The sequence below is a fragment of the Lacerta agilis genome, chromosome 12, assembly GCF_009819535.1.
Source record: "Lacerta agilis isolate rLacAgi1 chromosome 12, rLacAgi1.pri, whole genome shotgun sequence".
Lineage (NCBI taxonomy): Eukaryota > Metazoa > Chordata > Lepidosauria > Squamata > Lacertidae > Lacerta > Lacerta agilis.
This window is the reverse complement of record NC_046323.1, coordinates 11,805,859-11,825,580: the sequence shown is the minus strand read 5'-3', so window position 1 is coordinate 11,825,580 and position 19,722 is coordinate 11,805,859. Positions and strand designations below refer to the sequence as shown.

At 42.8% G+C, this 19,722-nt stretch overlaps 1 protein-coding gene across 1 annotated transcript; it reads left to right on the top strand.

Annotated features, from left to right (window-relative positions):
* The first annotated feature begins 2,901 nt into the window (after window positions 1-2,901).
* Window positions 2,902-18,706, top strand: LOC117055951 (prostatic acid phosphatase-like). The gene is made up of 13 exons (XM_033165918.1): window positions 2,902-2,937; window positions 5,767-5,840; window positions 6,185-6,191; window positions 7,634-7,729; window positions 8,039-8,125; window positions 9,127-9,279; window positions 10,473-10,574; window positions 11,381-11,485; window positions 13,102-13,234; window positions 14,027-14,109; window positions 15,991-16,097; window positions 17,142-17,323; window positions 18,495-18,706. The coding sequence occupies exons 1-12, from the start codon at window positions 2,902-2,904 to the stop codon at window positions 17,296-17,298; spliced, it is 1,140 nt and encodes a 379-aa protein (XP_033021809.1). The 3' UTR covers window positions 17,299-17,323; window positions 18,495-18,706.
* The last annotated feature ends 1,016 nt before the right edge of the window (window positions 18,707-19,722 follow it).

Below are 19,722 nucleotides of genomic sequence, written 5' to 3'. Positions count from 1 at the left end.
GACATTAACCCCATATTCTTCAAATACCACTCTTATATAACTGTGAAACTGAGCACTTGTACAGTTCCCATTCATTTCAATGGGTGTTAGGACTTTTGAAGTCCCTGCTCCCATGCAAGGTGTGCAGGCTTTCTAGCTCCTTCCTCCCTGTTGCCAAATAAAATGAAAAAGAAACATAGGAATGTTTTGTCCTACAGACCATTTGCCTTTCAAGCTTCCTACTCAACTGAAACTGACAGGTGCTCCACCAACATCAGTGTCACCTTGTCCTTGATTTGTATTTTGCTTAATGCTGGTAACCTTGATTTGTATTTTGCCTAATGCTGGTAACCTTGAACTTGTTTGTGTCCTTAACCTGCATTTTCCAAATTATTGACGCCCTTAAATTTATTAATGTTGTGTCATGTTATGGTAAATAATACAAATAATTCAGATTCTATATTCCCGAAGTCAACGATGACACAGCTATTAAAGATGTCCTTTCCTTCTCTGTTAGCTTTTGTTTATGTGACTGTTTCTTCCCTTTCACCTCCCTTTAGAGTTCTCAGACAGTAGATATATATTTACATATCTACATCTTTATCTATAGAAACACACACACACACACACACACACACAACGTGTACATTTACCTGTAATGGGTTAAACAATGAAAGGGCAAAACAAAATAAAATAAAAAATTCCTTCCAGTAGCACCTTAGAGACCAACTAAGTTTGTTCTTGGTATGAGCTTTCGTGTGCATGCACACAAAATCTACAACTGCTCATCAAATCATATTGTGCTCTATAAATATTTTCCCGACTTCTTCTGAAACAGTGGTTATCAGGCCATAATAAATGGCTGCAAGCAAAGCATGCAGAACAAATGTATATAGTGAATGGTTATTCCAAATAATTCCAAACTGATGAAACATAGTGTAAAAAAAAACAAGTTAATCACTAGATGTCATTATTTAAAATATCAGACTGAGGTCAAATGAGGATGTTCCCACAGCACTTTACTCCAGAATTTCCACTTTTTCCCCACTCATGTTTTATGGGGAAGTTATATGACATTAAAGGGAGTGGGTGATGCTGTGGTCTAAACTACCGAGCCTCTTGGGCTTGCCGATCAGAAGGTTGGCGGTTCGAATCCCTGCAACGGGGTGAGCTCCTGTTGCTTTCTCCCAGCTCCTGCCAACCTTGCAGTTCTAAAGCACACCAGTGCAAGTAGATAAATAAGTACCACTGCGGCGGGAAGGTAAACGGCATTTCTGTGCGCTCTGGTTTCCATCATGGTGTTCTGTTGCACTAGAAGGAGTTTAGTCATGCTGGCCACATGACCCGGAAAGCTATCTGTGGACAAACACCGGCTCCCTCAACCTGAAGGAAGACGAGCACCACACCCCATAATTGCCTTGGACTGGACTTAACCATCCAGGGGTCCTTCACTTTTACTTTTGGCTACATGACATTGTTCTTCTGTGTTTTTCTGTGTTCCTATGGTTACTTTCTAGAACTTGCCCAACCTGATTTTTTTTGGGGGGGAGGGGGAGGAGTAGAACGGAACAGTATCATGATCTCCGCAGGTGTAGTGTAGATCGTTTTGGCACGCCAGTTCTGCCTTTCTGAAGGGGCGTAGCTTTGACTCCTGCACCTTAATCCAAACAAGTCAAAGGTGCTCCAGTCCAAGAGAACAAATCTGAGAACATATTTGCTGTGGCAAAGTCAGTGAGAGATATTAGTGTTTACATGGTGGCAGCAGAATACCAGTAGTTGGGAGATCGTTTGAGGTACTAGAAACCTGGAGCTGGGGACCCTATAAGCCAAATAGGGGGTTGAGAGAACCTTTGCCGAGCAAAAGGAGATTGGTGGTTTGAATAAAAGTACCCTCTTGCTCCTAAAGTGGTGGACTTGGGCAGGGGAATGTGCCTGGTTGTCAGGTGCTTTGGGGGGCAGGCAAGCCCTGCCCTCACCTGCGTGACATCAGGCGTAGGGTGAGTGGCTATGGTTTGCTCAAAACAGCTTCATGGGCCAAATGGGAAAGTCCGATGGGCCAAGAATAAATAATTAAGAAATCGCCTCAGAAGCTGGTGGTCTCTTGCTTTGCCTCAGGGAACATTACAATCATGTAAAAGGTTGGAGGCAACCATGAACACAAACATTCAATGGATTTTTAACATAATTTAAAATAAACACCACAAATATAGAGAAGTATTATAACCTCTGTCACCCTAACAACCAGGCACACTCAGCTCCTGTCTTGCCGTCCTTAGTTGCCCTGTACACAGTGGTACCTCGGGTTAAGAACTTAATTCGTTCTGGAGGTCCATTCTTAACCTGAAACTGTTCTTAACCTGAAGCACCACTTTAGCTAATGGGGCCTCCCGCTGCCACTGCGCCACCAGAGCACAATTTCTGTTCTTATCCTGAAGCAAAGTTCTTAACCTGAAGCGTCATTTCTGGGTTAGCGGAGTCTGTAACCTGAAACGTCTGTAAGCTGAGGTACCGCTGTATTAACTAAGGAGCATGATTGTGACCGTAATGGATGCCTATGTCCTTTCAAAAAAGCTCTCACCAAGCTACCTCACAAAATACTCCTGAGTAAGCTTAGCAATCATGTGGTAAGAGAGGAAGTCCTCTCTGGATCAGGATTCTGTTAAACAGCAGTATTAGGGGTGAGCAGTGAGGTGGCAAGATCAGAAGAATCTTTATTTGCTTCAGCCACCAGCCATAGCGATAAAATAAAATGAAATGTACTGAAGATGGAGGTAAAAACTTAACTATACAAAATACATTTTGGAGGTTTACATCAATAATCAAATAATAGATCTTATTCTAATTGCCCCTGCTAAAAAAAACCTTGCAGTTCTTGCTGTCACCTGATCATCGTGATCTGCTAAAAGAAAGGACACAGTAGCAATGGTTGAGCGACCCAGCATGGACAATAATAAAGCGGTAACAACCTCACTCCTCAAATCTTTATAAAGAGAGCAAGCCAGAAGTACATGAGCCACTGACTCAATATTGCCATCTCCACGTGGACAAAACCGTTTTTCCACTGGAAATTTCTTGAAATCGACCCTCAAGTACAGCCGAAGGCAGTATATTCAATCTTGCATAAGTGAAAGCGCTTCTGTGTTTGAGAACTGTTAAATTTTGCAAACGGGATGCCAACATGTCAAAATGACTAGGTAGGAAATAATCATACCATGGACAAAATTTCCTTACCGTGGCCAAATTATTCTGTCGCTCAATATCATATAGGCACTAATTAAATTGTTTCCTTTACTGAAGCCCGGTGTTAATAACTGTTTGTTAAACCAGAAAAGTGGAGCTTTCGGTTGACAATTTTAGATCCAAGCGCTCTCATGACAATCTTGCGATACTAAGGGTAGTAGACCAGTGGGGTTTAAATTTAGCCAAAGTCGATAATTTAATGTCCTACGGCAAATCTGTAATTCAACAGAGGGGAGATTAGGCTCCTAGCGCAATGAAGCATTTGGAACACAGGATGGAACATGGAGGGAATTGTCTTAGGAACTTAGATTGAACAGCTTCTGTAAATCCATGGTGATTCCCTGTCCAGATCTGAGCCCCTTATAATAACTGTGCTGGGGGTTTAGCTTTAGACACTTCAAGGGCTGATGGTATGTGATTGCCAAGTGAGGTGGCAACGTTTGCCAAGGAGACTAAAGTGTTCAGGGTTGTTAAACCCAAAAGCGATTGTGAAGAGCTTCAAAAGGACCTCTCCAAACTTATTGGGTGGGCAATTAAATGTAAAATGCAATTCAGTGTAAACAAGTGGAAAGTGATATATGCTGGCATTAAAAAAATCTTAATTTCACATTTATACTTGTGGGGTCTGAACTGGTGGGGAATGATCAGGAACAAGACCTGTGGTTACCCAATCCTGGGATGGGTGGCGGTTGTGGCATCTTAGTGGTGGGCTCCGAGCCTCAGGGAGCAACACTGGTCTGGGTGGTTGACGGTAGGGAATCCCCAGGTAAGCCGCTTGGAATGGCGGGAGTTCCGGCTAGCTGTAATTTGAATTCTGGCCAGATCATTTGGACTACTGATGTACAGTCACTTCACCTCACAAAGGGTATTGCAGAGTTGGAAGAGGTTCAGAATAGGGCAACCAAAATAATCAAGCGAAAGTTTGGGACTTCTTAGTATAGCGAAAAGGTGACTGAGAGGTAACAGAGAGAAGTTTATAAAGTATTCATTGCATAGATATAGTGGCTAGAGAACAGTTTCTCCATCACCTCTCTCTCCTAACAGTAGAACTCATGGACATCCAATGGGATTGAATGCTGGAAGAATCGGACAGATATGTGAAAGTACATCTGAAGATGCAATGAGGTTGAGGTACGTTCTATCATATGCAGTGGACTTGTAAAAGGGTAAAAAGAATACTGGGAAATAATTTATAATGAACTGAAAAAAATGTTTAAAGCACTCCCCCCCCCAAAAAAAAAACCATGAGTCCTTTTTGTTGGGGATATTCAGATGAAAATTGACAGGTGTCAGATTCCCAGGTGTTATTTATGTATGCACTACTACGGCAGCCCATGTTTTGTTAACCCAAAAATGGAAAACAAGTGAGGTCCCAACCAAAGAAGAACGGCAACTTAATCTGAGTATGCAGCTGTGCAAGATTTATAGAACAAGAGAACAAGAACATACGTTTAAAGAAGATTGGAAAACGTTTATTGTTATCTGGGTAAAAATTGGTGTATACTTAAAAATGCTGGTAGCATTAACATGAATTCCACAGTGCAAATAAGTTTTGATGGATGTAACAATGGAATATTCAATGGTTTAGGTTATGCAGGGATGTATGGTGTGCAAACTGAACCCTGGAAGGAGAAGAAGGGGTTCCCATAGGAGGCAGTCATGACAACTTAGATCTCTAAGTTCAATTTCTGCTAAGTGCTAATCCCACTATGGCCCCACTGGTGGTTTGTCCCCTTGGCAATAACCTTTTAACGTTCTCTTGTTCAATGAGCCTTAATCTATGGAGCTAATGGTATTGTGCTGTGCTGGTGTCCTCCTTGACTGACCACACTGTGGAACCTTGATGCCCATTATTATTTGCCCATGCGAACACTTCAAGTGAGACCATGAGATTTTGTGCATAGCTATCTATGCAGAATATCTTACGATACACTTGGGCTACGGTTGCTCCCATCACTTTCATTTCTGTACCTCGGTCCTGGATGACTTATTACACTTACTAGCAACCAGGAACAGCCAATATGGCAGAGCACTGGTGTATTGCTGCCTGCCTAGCCATTAGCAGAGAATAGAGTGTCCTTCCTTTGAGAAAAATAATAGGGCACAGCCTCCGGGCATCTGTTGGGTGGCGAGTGTGGTCCTCCAGCCCTACAGAATTTGACCATCCTCCTCCTCTGCCTGATGTTCTTCCTGGAAGTCTGAGACTGCAACCTCCCCATTATCTTTGGTTCCCTGCCCATTAGCAAGACCTAAGTGTCCTTCCTTTTGGTGAAAAACCATGGGGCACAGCCTCCACGCAAGTGTGGTCCTCCAGTCCTGCAGAATTTGGCATCTCCTAATGTAGTCCTTGACCATGTTACAAAAAAAATACATAAATCAGTAGCCTTCAAGTTAACTCCAAGATGAAATTTAGAGAGAGTCTCCACCCCTTGGTTTGCTCTTTATAAAACACAACTTTTCCCCTTTCCACCTTCACTAACTAGGTAATTCATAATTACTGCCAGGAGCAACAGGGTCCGTGATGCATCTGCGGCACATTTTCAATAGTGTGGCTTTGCCTTCTTCAGCCTGTTCTTGGGTCTGCTTCTCCCAAGTACCACAGGAAGGGAACTGAAGTATGTGTATTGGTAAGTGTGAGGTCTTCTTTTCATATGCTAACAACAGGCATAGGCAAACTCGACCCTCCAGGTGTTTTGGGACTACAACTCCCATGATCCCTAGCTAACAGGACCAGTGGTCAGGGGTGATGGTAATTGTAGTCCCAAAACATCTGGAGGGCCGAATTGCCTATGCCTGGCTAAACAATGACCTTGACAATGCAAATTTGTTCAGTTCCTCTTTTTATAGCCTGATTCCATGATAATAATGTGCATTTTGTACAGCTGAGGTGCCATTGGTCTTTTTTCAAAGATGATTTCAGATATTTTTATTTTCTCATCCCCTCACTTTGGGGGTGGGCAGGGAGGAAGGCCGTTTTGCATACGGTAATTGTTTCTTCCTGAAAAAGCAGCTATCCTTATGAATTCACATTTTTCTGAATTTTGCGATGTAGTGATCCAGCCCACCTACAACATGCATTATATTGGAGAGGCAATCTCCACGCAATCTTCGGAGGCAACCCTTGTGCACTGCATTGCAATAGTCTATCCTGGAGGCAACCAGAGCATGAAAACATGCAAAGTACTTGCAGTACCTATGTTTCTGGTGCCTGCCTGCCTGCATTCAGATGTGATACAAAACTCTGTGTAAGTGCTACATGATGAATATGGGTTTGTAATACCGCCCATTCCCTTTCCTCCTCCAAACACAGCTGGAAGCATTCAATTCCATGTTCGACTAACTGCAGTTCATCGTTTTTTTTTTTTTCCAAACTGAGGTGAACGGTGGCTGGTTTAACGTGCTTTGCCCTAACCAGCCAACTTCAAACCCATGGTTTATGATTCTGGTCATTCAGCAAAACCATAATGAACACTATCTGCAACTCTCAGTTTAGACCTAGGTTGAAAAAGGAAGCAATGTTTCTGATTTTTTTCCCCCTTGCAGTTCCATGGGAGGAAGAGAGGGGTGGAGAAGACTTTTGCAGATATTAAACCAGCTTTCCCTAACTTGCCACCCTACAGCTACTTTGGACAGCAATTCTCATCAAATCCCGCAGCATGGCCCAAGTTCAGGGATGATGGGAGTTGTAGTCAAAAAAGGGGGGGGAGGAACCAGGTAAAGTAAGGCTATACTAACCACAGCGCTTTGAGAGGGGTGTAAAAAATGAGGTTGCAGTACTCATATCTTGATAAATAAATAAAAAGTGTTGTGGGTGCCAGCACAAAATGGCTGAAGCAGACAGAGAGTGTTGTTGATGATGATGATGATGATGATGATGAAATTCTGAGTACCATCACACAAAAAATCACCAAATGAATAAAAACATCAAATGAAACAAGTAAGTAAATAAGCCAGAGCTTCAGCAAACATTTGCTTAATTGAATTTAAACTCTGGGTAGCTTTGTGAAGAACACACAGTGCATGGAATATTCTTCTTGAACCTGAATATAAATTCAAGAGACAGAGAGCTGGTTTTTGCAATGTATATGTATTTTGAATATAAGAAAACGTTCCATTTTTTTTTCTTTGCTTCCTTTTTATGGATGAACACCAGTAAAGTTACATGTAAATTGTTACTTATAAATTGCAGCACGGAACTGTATTCTTGACAGTCTTTTATTTTGTAAATCTGTTACCTCTAGAACAGGCGTTTCCAAACCGATCACTTTTATTCAGGTAATCTGCAGCATGCCCTCATTAAATAGCCATATTGATTTTTAGAGCTATGGCTAGAAAGCGAATGTCTAATTCAGGTAAATTGCAGCCATTTCTAGTTCCTCTGAAAGCTAATACGGTCTCCGAACAATTTTACTAGGTTTACCGACATGGCGACAGAAGTCCCCTTTCATCTTTTCCCACTAATGTTGTCAAAGAAGATGTTTGGCCACAAGGATTCGCACAACTCACGAAGGTTTGATAGCCGCTCTTAGAAATGGAAGCATATTTTGTTTGATTTGTTTACATTTATTTCACGCTCGTTAAGATACTAATTAATCAAGATATACTCCAAAAGTTTAATTTTTATTTACCAATCTAAATATAGATGTTAACCTTGCTGTTATCCTGAAGTTGTGAAAAAGAACAGAGCTTAGCTTTTATTCATGATGCTGTAATATACAAGCACTGTCATCCTAGAATTCACAAAGTATTTATCCTCCGAGGGGCAACAAAATGTATCAATCAATTTTACATGCATACTTTTTTTTTCTTTTTCCCTCAGCTTGGAATGCAGCAGCAATACGAATTGGGCCAATTCATAAAGGAGAGATATAAGAGCTTCTTAAGTATTGACTACAAGCCAAATGAAGCAAGTATTGGAACTAACAAGAGACTTTTGCCCTGTTCATTTAGCATTAACATTTATACAAACATAATGTTAGGGTCAAACTTTGGATCAACTTCGGATTGGGACAAGCAGTTGCAAGTAGAGGATGTGTGTCTTCAGGGCAAGGGGAAACTGGCAATTGATTTCCCCTATTTACTCAAATTTACCCAAATTTACTCATAATTGCGATCCCCATGTGCCCCAAATCTCCTTGTTCGGCAGCACTGACAGGAACTGCTGTCAAATTTCCATGCTTCCTCCTCCCTATAATGGCTGCTATCAGCATGGCAGCAGAGGAAAGAAGCTGAAGGCCCCCCTCTTTCTTTTCCCATGTCCTCCTCTTTTTTGGTCCTCCCCCCCCCCCCCATTATTGTTGTAACATCCCCTGGGACCTTACGGTGAAAGGCAGGGAATAAATTAATATAATAACACTAACAACAAAAAGAATAATAACAACACTGGGGAATAAGCCCCAGAAATCATTGACATTTCCCAGCATTTGGTGACTGAGGAAGACAGAGAAAGGGGTTCTTCACTGGCTTGGACTAAACCAAAAGCTAGAGAAGGACTGGGTTCCAATGCTCGCCACATTTTAAGTCACACATTATGAACTGCTGTGGTTCGTATTCTGCAAAAATGAATTGTGAAGTCCAGTGACAAGACTCACACTTTCACATACCCACATGAGCTCGCCAGCCCTCACAACAGAGTGAACAGGCAGGAATAAGTGGCCTGTCAGTCAAATCTGCCTCATGACTCCTGGCAGAAGTCGGGGAGAAATATTCACCAATGATTCTCAAATGCTGTTCTTTCTTCTGTTTCTCTTTGGGGTGTATGCTTAATGACCGAGCCATGTCCAAGTCCCCCCAAGAGAGTATTTTACTGGGATTCAAATCAACTTTACATAGAATGATACCTTCTGTTGTAGGATCAAAAAAGCAACACTATCCTATAACTACACTTTTCCTTTTTCCGCTCTCTAGATATATGTCCGAAGTACAGATACTGATCGAACCATTATGAGCGCTCAAGCGAATCTGGCCGGTCTTTTTCCTCCCCAAGGTTCCCAAATCTGGAACAAAGACATCCCTTGGCAACCTGTTCCAGTTCATACTGTGCCTCGTTCATCGGAAAAGGCAAGGAAGTGTGTGGTATTTTTAACCTTTCCTGCCCCCTGTGCAATGGAAACATGGGCTGGATCTAGACACATCAAAGAAGCGTTTCGGTTTAAACTGTGGTAAATTTAAACAGGGAAAACAGGTAGAGAAAAACAGGAATCCATGTTGCCACCTGGTGGCACAATATCATATCGCACATACAACACATATAAATCACTTTTTCTTTACCATTCTAACTGAATCCATGGTAACCTAAAAGAGAATATATATATGCACACCTATACATACACACACATATGCACACATATATTAATAGAGAGAACACAACCCCATTCAAGGTATAGACAGGTATATATTAAGAGAGTTTGAGATATATATATTAAGAAGAAGAAGAGTTTGGATTTGATAGCCCGCTTTATCACTACCCGAAGGAGTCTCAAAGCAGCTAACATTCTCCTTTCCCTTCCTCGCCCACAACAAACACTCTGTCAGGTGAGTGGGGCTCAGAGACTTCAGAGAAGTGGGACTAGCCCAAGGTCACCCAGCAGCTGCATGTGGAGGAGCGGGGACGCGAACCCGGTTCACCAGATTACGAGTCTACTGATCTTAACCACTACACCACACTGGCTCTCAAGAGAGAAAAGATAGAAGGCCTAGACCTGTAATGCAGGGTTGGAGGTGTAATGCAGCAGAAATCAGACTCCAGCCTCAAGAGTCTCAAGAGCATGGGTAGGCAAACTAAGGCCCAGGGGCCGGATCCGACCCAATCACCTTCTAAATCTGGCCCACGGATGGTCTGGGAATCAGTGTGTTTTTACATGAGTAGGATGTGTCCTTTTATTTAAAATGCATCTCTGGGTTATTTGTGGGTTCTGCCTGGTGTTTTTACATGAGTAGAATGTGTGCTGTTATTAAAAATGCATCTCTGGGTTATTTGTGGGGCATAGGAATTCATTCTTTTTTTTCCTTCCAAAATATAGTCTGGCCGCCCACAAGGTCTGAGGGACATTGGACCAGCCCCCTGCTGAAAAAGTTTGCTGACCCCTCCTCAAGAGCCTCTAGCTTTAAGCACTTTCCTGCCTGCCAAAGTATTGAATGTGTGAAAACTACCTCAGACTATTAATCATAATCCAAATTTAGGATGGACACATGGATTATACCCAGGCCTTTCTAGTTAGTTAATACATTTTCTTTATTTGTTCCTATTTTAGTTGTTGTATTATCCTGTCCGCGTTGAATGTCGAAAATATAGCCAACTTCTAAAGGAAACTTTTGAATCCCAAACAGTCGGGGGAGAAGTGAAAAACCACATGGTAAGAAAGGGAAAGGCGGTAACTTTAAGGCTGCAATCCCTGCAAGGCAGTCCCACTGAAGTCAACGGGTCTTACTTTTGAGTAGACCTCCCGAGAAATGTGCAGCAAATGTCTGATTTGACAGCCAAACCGTCGTAGCACCAGACTATAAACCTGTTTTCTCGTGACAAATTTGTCGTCGCTGTTCTGTTCCAGGTCATATTTTTTTTAAATTAGTTGTGCAAGCACTCCGCTAGGCTGCTTAAAACTAGAGATGAATCAACTGACCAATAGAGAAACTCTTTATCTCTCTGAAAATGCAACACATGTACTTGCGTACGTAGCTTTGAAGTGTTTCTCTTGTTCTTGCTTGCTTGCAAAATAAACAGAGGACAAATTTTCCCAAAAGGGAAAGATGTCTGGACAGATTGCCTTGTTGTTTGGGCAGGGAAGACAAGAGCACTTCCAGATTTCCAGGGTCCAGTGTCAATGTGCTCTCTGGGGGAATCCCATGCACCACAAGAGTCCTGGTTGCTTACTCCTTCCCTTCTTAATAGCAGAAAGGAATGAAGGGTCCCTTTCTCTTTCTTTTGGTCACAGGTCGGAATAATGGAAAAGGGCCCCCCCCCCAACTGCTCCCTTCCCATCATCTGGGAAGTGGAGAAACTGATCCTTTTATTCTTGAAAATCCTGTACAGTATTAAAGGACAGGGCAAAACTTTGACAAATCATAACACGCCAGTTGCTGCAGGAACAGGCGCTATTAATCCCTGTGTATCCATTCACACTTAGTGATTTATTGATCCTTCTGCTCTTTTATCTTTCAGGAATTTCTAGGTAAAATGGCAGCTCACATGGGATACGACTTGCAGACAGCCCTTGATTATAAAAGTCTCAAACTCTGGAAGGCATACGATGCTTTAGTTGTTCAGGTATTTCTAATAAACCTTTTTTTTTTAATTCATCCTGCTCCAGTAACAACAAAATAATAATAGGTGAGAACAAAGGCAAATGAGAGCACTTCGTGCGGCACAATGGTTAGCGACCCTGTTTTCAATACGGCTTGTGTCACCATAGCAACAGAAGCTGCAGAGTGGTCCAAGCTACTGTTTAGACCCCAGGTGAGGAGCCTTTTCCATCCAAAAGGCCTCTGTTTTCTTGCAGACTAAGGTTCAGGGCTGCCAGTGTCTTGCTGTCTTACACACACACACACACACACACACACTGTCCATGATGTCATCACCAAGCAGGGGTGCCAACGTGAATAAAATACGGGGGGAGGGGCAGGTAAGCCCTATCCCACCCTTCGTAACCAATCACATGGTGTGGCGCAAACACACCATTTGGGGGCAGTGCCTGTCAACTTTGGGCCTTCGCCCCCTCAAATATTTTATTAGGGGGCCCGAAGGGATCTTGGTCCCCAGGAGTTGGCTCCTATGTCACCGGGGGGGGGGGGAGGGAAGAAATAAATGTCTCCTTCCATAATGAGCTCCGGCTACTTAGTTTCTGTGGCACAGGCAACACATCACCTGTACCTGGCCACCTCTTTAGTTACGGAAAGGCCCATTCTCCCACAAAGGAGAATCTGTCAGGCTAAGCTCATCCATCTTGGTTGACCACTCCAGCAGTCATTTTATTTAAACACCAGTCACAGGGTTGGGGAGGGGACCCCAAAAACCTGTTTAGTCTAACTCTAATCTTACAACCACAGAAATTTATTAAGACCAAGGACTCAGCTACACTCAAGTCAATTATATCATTATAACTGTGTTATAAACATGCGGCACCAGATGGCGGCGTAGAGCACAAAACTTTGTCTTAGATGATTTTACATAGAGGTTTTTTTCTTTTTCTTTTGCTACAACGATTTAACTCACAACTTATAGTGGGCTTTTTTTTTTACCCATGTGTAGATCCAGCCCCAGCCTCCTCTCATTATAACATGTTTTTATTGGCTCTGGTTTTAGTTGGTGGTTGTGAGCTACTTTATGTAGACCAAAAGGTGGCATGTAATGGGTTTTCCTAAATATAGATGTGAAACAAGAGAACAGGTACTTGTGAAAGGGGGGGAGGCATGGATTACAGGGGGGACCATCTTTTTTCCTAACTGTAGAAAATTCTAGTTACAGGTAGGTAGCCGTGTTGGTCTGCCGTAGTCGAAACAAAATAAAAAAGAGAAAAATTCCTTCCAGTAGCACCTTAGAGACCAACTAAGTTTGTTATTGGTATGAGCTTTTGTGTGCTCATCTGAAGAAGTGTGCATGCACACGAAAGCTCATACCAATAACAAACTTAGTTGGTCTCTAAGGTGCTACTGGAAGGAATTTTTCTATTTTTTATTTTGTTTCAACTACGGCAGACCAACCCGGCTACCTACCTGTAACTAGAACTATGGAAGGCACCACATTGAGCTGCATGAAATGGAAGTTCATCAACCTCACCAGGTATCTGAAGAAGTGTGCATGCACACGAAAGCTCATACCAATAACAAACTTAGTTGGTCTCTAAAGTGCTACCGGAAGGAATTTTTTAATTTTTTATTTTGTAGAAAATTCATAACCAGCCTCGACCAGACTGGGCTGAGGACCACGCCATGGACAGATTGGGAAAGCTTTTGGCCTTTTCTTTAAATGCAATGTTTGGTGTACACAAAAGAGTAGAAAAATCACGATTACAAGGAGGTAAGGGGGGAAATTCAATATGACATGCATGTATCCTTGTTTATCTAAAGTAGGGGCAGCTATTTTTTATTTTTTGCCTCAGGGGCTGCACTGAGGGCTGTACACACATACCTCAAGGGGCACATGACTCATGTGTGCAAAAGCACATGAATGTGTGTATGCCTACCTCTGCATCCATCCACCATGGGCTTAGGTTGCTTCCATCACCATCTGGAAAGTGAGGAGCAAACGCCCTTGCAGTTGCCAACCTCTGCTAGGGAAACACCCAGGCTCTCTACAACATGTACTGATCACGTTGTTATTATTGGTGACAGTGGTTGTGATTGGAGGGCATTGCTAGGATTCCATATCACCTTGAACAACAACAACAACAAAGTTAGATGTTCTCAGTCCCAGCTTTTTTTGGGGGGGAGGAGTCAATACAGTGATAAAGGGGAGTGAAAGGCTTTGAGAGCCAGTGTGGTGCAGTGGTTAAGAGCGGTAGACTCGTAATCTGGTGAACCAGGTTCACGTCCCCACTTCTCCACATGCAGCTGCTGGGTGACCTTGGGCTAGTCACAGTTCTCTGAAGTCTCTCAGCCCCACTCACCTCACAGAGTGCTTGTTGTGGGGGAGGAAGGAAAAGGAGATTTTTAGCCGCTTTGAGACTCCTTCGGGTAGTGATAAAGCGGGATATTGATTCCAAACTCCTCCTCCTCCTCCTCTTCTTCTTCTTCTTCTTCTTCTTCTTCTTCTTCTTTGAATGGCTTATTGCTTTCACCAGCATTTGTATTCTTTCTCATCACCATTAAGGTCTCCTTGTGAAAGATATTTTGGATAAGATGACAGAAGCTACTCAGGCCACTGATGGAAGAAAAATGTTAATGTATTCAGCTGTACGTATGAACATTTTTAAATTGACCAAACCTTCTATAGCTCACATTTTTCCTGCTCCTTTCTGTCTCCCCTTTCTATTTGCCAACACTGTTTGTCTACTCAATTCACATTACGTTGATCACTTATTTTAATAGTTGGGTTGAACGCTACCACTTTTTAATTTGAAGGGGAAACAGCCATGCCCCTGATCCTGCGACCCTGCCCTCCTGATCCAAATTGGGGCCCCCACACATTGTACCTTGGGAACACATGGGGAGGGGGGAGGGCTTGAGGCTAGGAGACCTGCAGAGCCCTCCAACTCAGGTCAGGTGTGGTGTGCCACATCAGGGTCCCACAATAGTTGCTCTTCCTGCAAAATAGAAGTGGAAATCTCACACATATACCAGATTAATGCAACATCTCACTGATACTGAAGGCAACCTCAAGGCCATCCCCATGTCTCATAAATGTAACTTAAAAGACAACCATAATGCAAAAAAAAAAAAAATCTCAACTAGATTTTGGAGTCATGTTCTAAGGCAGGTAGGGGAGATCCCAAGTGTCTTGTAACATGTTGTCAATTTCAGTGCGGGCATGTATTTGCTAAAGGGCTTTCTCCATTTGGTTACTGCTCGCATTCTGTATCCCAAACCACATATCATTCATTTTTCAATATGACAGTTTCTTACATTATTGACGTTGCCAAGTTTTACTTTCTTATTGGCTCTGTATATAGAGAGGTGCCTCCTCCCCTCAGGGAGTAGAGTTGCGTATTGACTCCAAAACGCTTCATGACCCTACTCGGTAGTTTCATGTATATGTTAAACAAAACGGAAGATAAACCAAAGCCTGCAGAACCCCACAGCGCCAAGCCACCTCGCCGAAGCACCACCTTCTGGGAACAACCATCCAAGTTGGAAAAAAAACAACTGCAAAACAACTTCCCCTACTCCCAACTCAGATAGTCTCTCAGAAGAATTCCATGGCTGGTGGCAATAAAAACCCCCAAGAGATCAAGGAGATCCAACAGGGACATACTCTACCTTTCCATTGTTCGTGCATAGGACCTGCCTGCCTGTGCAATCCTTTTTAGGGCAGATAGATTGCATGACTGGAGTACAGTGGTACCTCGGGTTAAGAACTTAATTCATTCTGTAGGTCCGTTCTTAACCTGAAACTGTTCTTAACCTGAGGTACCACTTTAGCTAATGGGGCCTCCCGCTGCCGCTGCGCCGGCCAGAGCACAATTTCTGTTCTCATCCTGAAGCAAAGTTCTTAACCCGAGGTACTATTTCTGGGTTAGCTGATTCTGTAACCTGAAGCGTCTGTAACCCGAGGTACCACTGTACACACATTTTATGTACAATATGTTTATAGTCCTAGATGCAGAAGAGTGAGTAGCATAAACTTTATTTCAGATGGATGTATGCTGAATGAAGCACAAATGTGAAGTAACTACATGTTTAAAAAATACTGAATAAATGCCTGAAACAAGTTTCAAGGTCTTACATCCCTGGGGCTGCACATTTCATTCTCCTTAAATTCCTGCTTGGGTAATCTTGCGAGAGGGGTCCTTTTGCAATTAAATCCATCACATGTCATAGACAACAGTGGAACACTTGGTCTGATACAGCATCCTTGGAACTTAAGGCCGGCCCAAGACATTTTGGCACTTGAGGTGGACAATAAAATGTAGTGAAGATCTGCATCAGGAACAAAGGGGCAATAAAGATTGACGTTGTTACCTGCTGCCCCTGTGCAACTTGCCACCTGAGGCAATCATCTCACCTTGCCTCATGGGTGGGCCGGCCCTGCTTAGAGCTAACAGTGTCTAAGTACTCTATATACAAACACATTTCTGTCATGGGAGTTGTAAGGAATTCTTTGTTTTCTTTTTATAGCATGATGTCACACTAGCAGCCCTCCAGGTGGCACTGGATGTTTTCAAAGATCATCTACCTCCCTTCGCCGCTTGCCATTTTTTTGAGCTATATAAAGAAGACAATGGGTAAGTACTGATGCATAGATAAAATAATCAGCAATGGTTTATTGGGTAAACTTTGGCAGATTCACTCAACTTCTCAAACCTGCACAGAACACAGTATTTCTTCTCACAATTTGTGCGCTGCTAAAATGAGTAAAAGAAAAAGTTGCGTTCCCAGTTTCCCTATCCCAGTTTCTGATTTGATCCCAGAACTTCATACTTTTCCTTAGAAAGTCCCTATTTTCATTGGAGAAATGTTGAAGGGTATGGAGTTATCCCAGCTCCGAGCTGTCTGAAGGCAATCCTGTATAGGAAAGGTTGCTTTTTAAGTTTAATGTTTTATCAATTTTTTATATATGTTGGAAGCTGCCCGGAGTGGCGGGGGCAACCCAGTAAGATGTGTGGGGTATGAATTATCACTATGGAAATGGGACGTCCCTATTTTCATCGGAGAAACGTTGGAGAGTATGCGTTCCCTCTGCGTTTGAGCTTGGCACCTGGCAGTCCAAAATGCTATTGGAAATGTGTTTCATAAGTGAATGGCTGAGCTGCACATGCCTTTGAAAGACAGAAAGGGATTGAAAGGGTTGAGCCACACTTTGTGCCAGAGTTCTTCAATCTAGAGTCCCCAGATGTTGTTGGACTACAGCTGCTTTCATCTCCAGACAGCTTGACCAGCCACCAGGGTTGTCGTCCAGCAACATTGGCGGTCTTAAGACATAAGGCGGCTGCTGAAGCAACAGTTGCATTTTGTATTTACGTCCTTCGGTGTTTTTGCCGCCTCTACACAAATCCCATTGTGTTGCATGCAAAGGTGTGCTTGAGAGGGCAGGTGGGACATGCTTGAATTGCAGGGCAGATGCACTGAAGGAAAGAAATGGAGTGGGCATTGCCAGACAGCAGCAGTGCACAGCGGAGGTATTGGGCGGCGGGTGGAGGCCAGGGTACCCGAACCCCCATGGGCCCCTGGAGTTAGTGCCAATAGCCCTGGGCAATATATGGCTGCATCTTATGAGAATGACCACATCGTAGTCCAATCAGGGGGTGACTTGACTTTCTTCTTTTCAGTGAGTTCGCCATCGAGATGTACTATCGGACCAGTACTGATGCTCCACCTGAACAGCTCATTTTGCCAGGGTGCGAAGCGGCTTGTCCCTTGCAGAAGTTTAAAGAACTGGTTTCTCCTGTCGTACCAGAGGACTGGCAAGCAGAATGTAACAGTTAATGTAGGACGGCGTCGTAAATGAGAGGTAAGATAGGGTTGAAACAAACAGGCGTAAAACGGATGTGTCATCTTTCAACATCCCAGCTTGACCTTCCTCTGAAAATCATAATAATTAGTTGGGCTGGGCTGTTTGAGGTTTGAGGCTTTAGGAATGCAGCTTCCACCCCCACCTTCATCCACCCTCAAGACACCGGAAAGCAGACTTCCCTGTTATCCTGGGAACTGTAGTTCGTTAAGGCTATTGGGAATTGTAGCTTTATGAGGGGTAAAATGCAACTCCCAGTGTACTTTGGAGGACATCACTGTTGGGAGGAAAGCTACAACAATTGAAATATGTTACCTAAAAAGGGGATGAAGTAAAAGACATAAAGGCAGCCTATTCTTCCTCCTCAATGATCCCTACTTTTTTATTGGTAAAAAAAAAAAAAAAAGTTTTACTAAATTGAACATACACAGTCAAAACACACTTTCATATTTTCTCTTATTTTTGTCGACTTCTCACCCCATTTTCCATGGAGTTGCTGTTTCTCCCCTTCTGCTGCACCCTATCTTCTAGCTCAGTGTTTTTCAACCACTGTTCCGCGGCACACTAGTGTGCCGTGAGATGTTGCCTGGTGTGCCGTGGGAAAAATTCCAGCCAGAATATCAGCTTTGTGTTCAGCCAAACAGGCCCTGGTTGCACACTGAATAAAGTATTTTATAATTTTTCATATTTCTGTTTACTTACTATTTCATAATAAAGTAATTATAAAATACTTTCTTTGTGTTTATTTGATTCCTATTCAAGAGAATTACTTTATATATAGTCAATATAGGCACAGAGTTAAATTTTTTTAACATTTTCTAATGGTGGTGTGCCTCGTGATTTTTTTCATGAAACAAGTGTGCCTTTGCCCCAAAAAGGTTGAAAAACACTGTTCTAGCTATCAAATGAAAGCAACAGCATTATAATCTGATTCCTTCTGTTGTTCATAGCTCAAACCCTGCTGGTGAGTTTATCATACTATAACACTTCTTTAAGTTGTCTGAAAAAGGCATCCATTCTTCCATAAAAACACTCGTCTTTAAATTCTCTGAATGCAAATGTGTACATAACTTGTAATGAATGTCTGCAAATTTCCAAAATATGTATTTCTAAACGTTGGTAGTGTTTTTGACCTTTTGTCATGTTGCTGTTGTCTCTCACCTCCTACCAGGATGAAAAGGAAAGTCAAAGAAAGGGGAAACCAGCAAACTGACCTCCTCAGGAAGGAAACTGGACGGCAAAGTTATAAAACACAGGCAACACTACATGATTGTTGATGTTTTCGTGTGGTCCTCATAATCAAGATTTTATTCTTCTCATTGAGAATTCCAATCAAATAAACTCAGGCACGTAGGTGCACTAGATTAGCTTGAACAAACACCATCAACTGCTCCATCATTTACAAGTTAATGTGTGTCTATACACTTAATCTAATTACTTGAGGGTGGGGGAAGCAGGGATCTATTTTGCAGCCTTACTAAGGGTTAGGAATATATGGATATTCCTAATTCCAAACTGCTGCAGAGCTTAACAATCTTTCTCAGAACCCCATTCATCCAAAATGGTTGACACATTTAATATATTAGCCTGTATCGGTCCCTACAGCCACAGCAGGTGCTGTAAGTCTGCAATGGTTTGACTTCACCCCTGAAGGCACACTCTTCAATTGTCTTCCAAGGCAGATAGCTGCCAACAACAATAACTTCAGTTGGCACTGTTATTTATCCAGCTGTTAGATTAGTCAGACGGTTTGAATTCTCACACCCCATCTAGACCCAGCCGAGAGTCACTGTGCAGTAAAAACACTGACAACTAACTGATAATTGGGGTGAGAGTGCAGAAAGACAGAAAACTCGCCAGAAACAATAAAGGAAAAAGAGGAAATGGAGGGATGTGCTGTAATCATCACACTAGATGTCCTGAGCTCCCACAATTTCAATGGGGCTTAGACAGGACTTTTGAAGTGCCTGCTCCCATGCAATCAGGTTTTCTAGCTCCCTCATCCCTGTGACAAATATGTTGAAAATAGAAACATAGGAATGGTTTGTCCTGCAGTCCATTTATTTCCCTTTGAAGCTTCCTACGCAACTGAAACTGACCTGTGTTTTGTGCGCCAGTAGTGATTTAGAAGAAGAAGAAGAATTTGGATTTGATATCCCGCTTTATCACTACCTGAAGGAGTCTCAAAGTAGTTAACATTCTCCTTTCCCTTCCTCTCCCACAACAAACACTCTATGAGGTGAGTGGGGCTGAGAGACTTCAAAGAAGTGTGACTAGCCCAAGGTCACCCAGCAGCTGCATGTGGAGGAGCGGAGACGCGAACCCGGTTCCCCAGATTACGAGTCCACCGCTCTTAACCACTACATCACACTGGTCATGCTGGCCACATGACCCGGAAA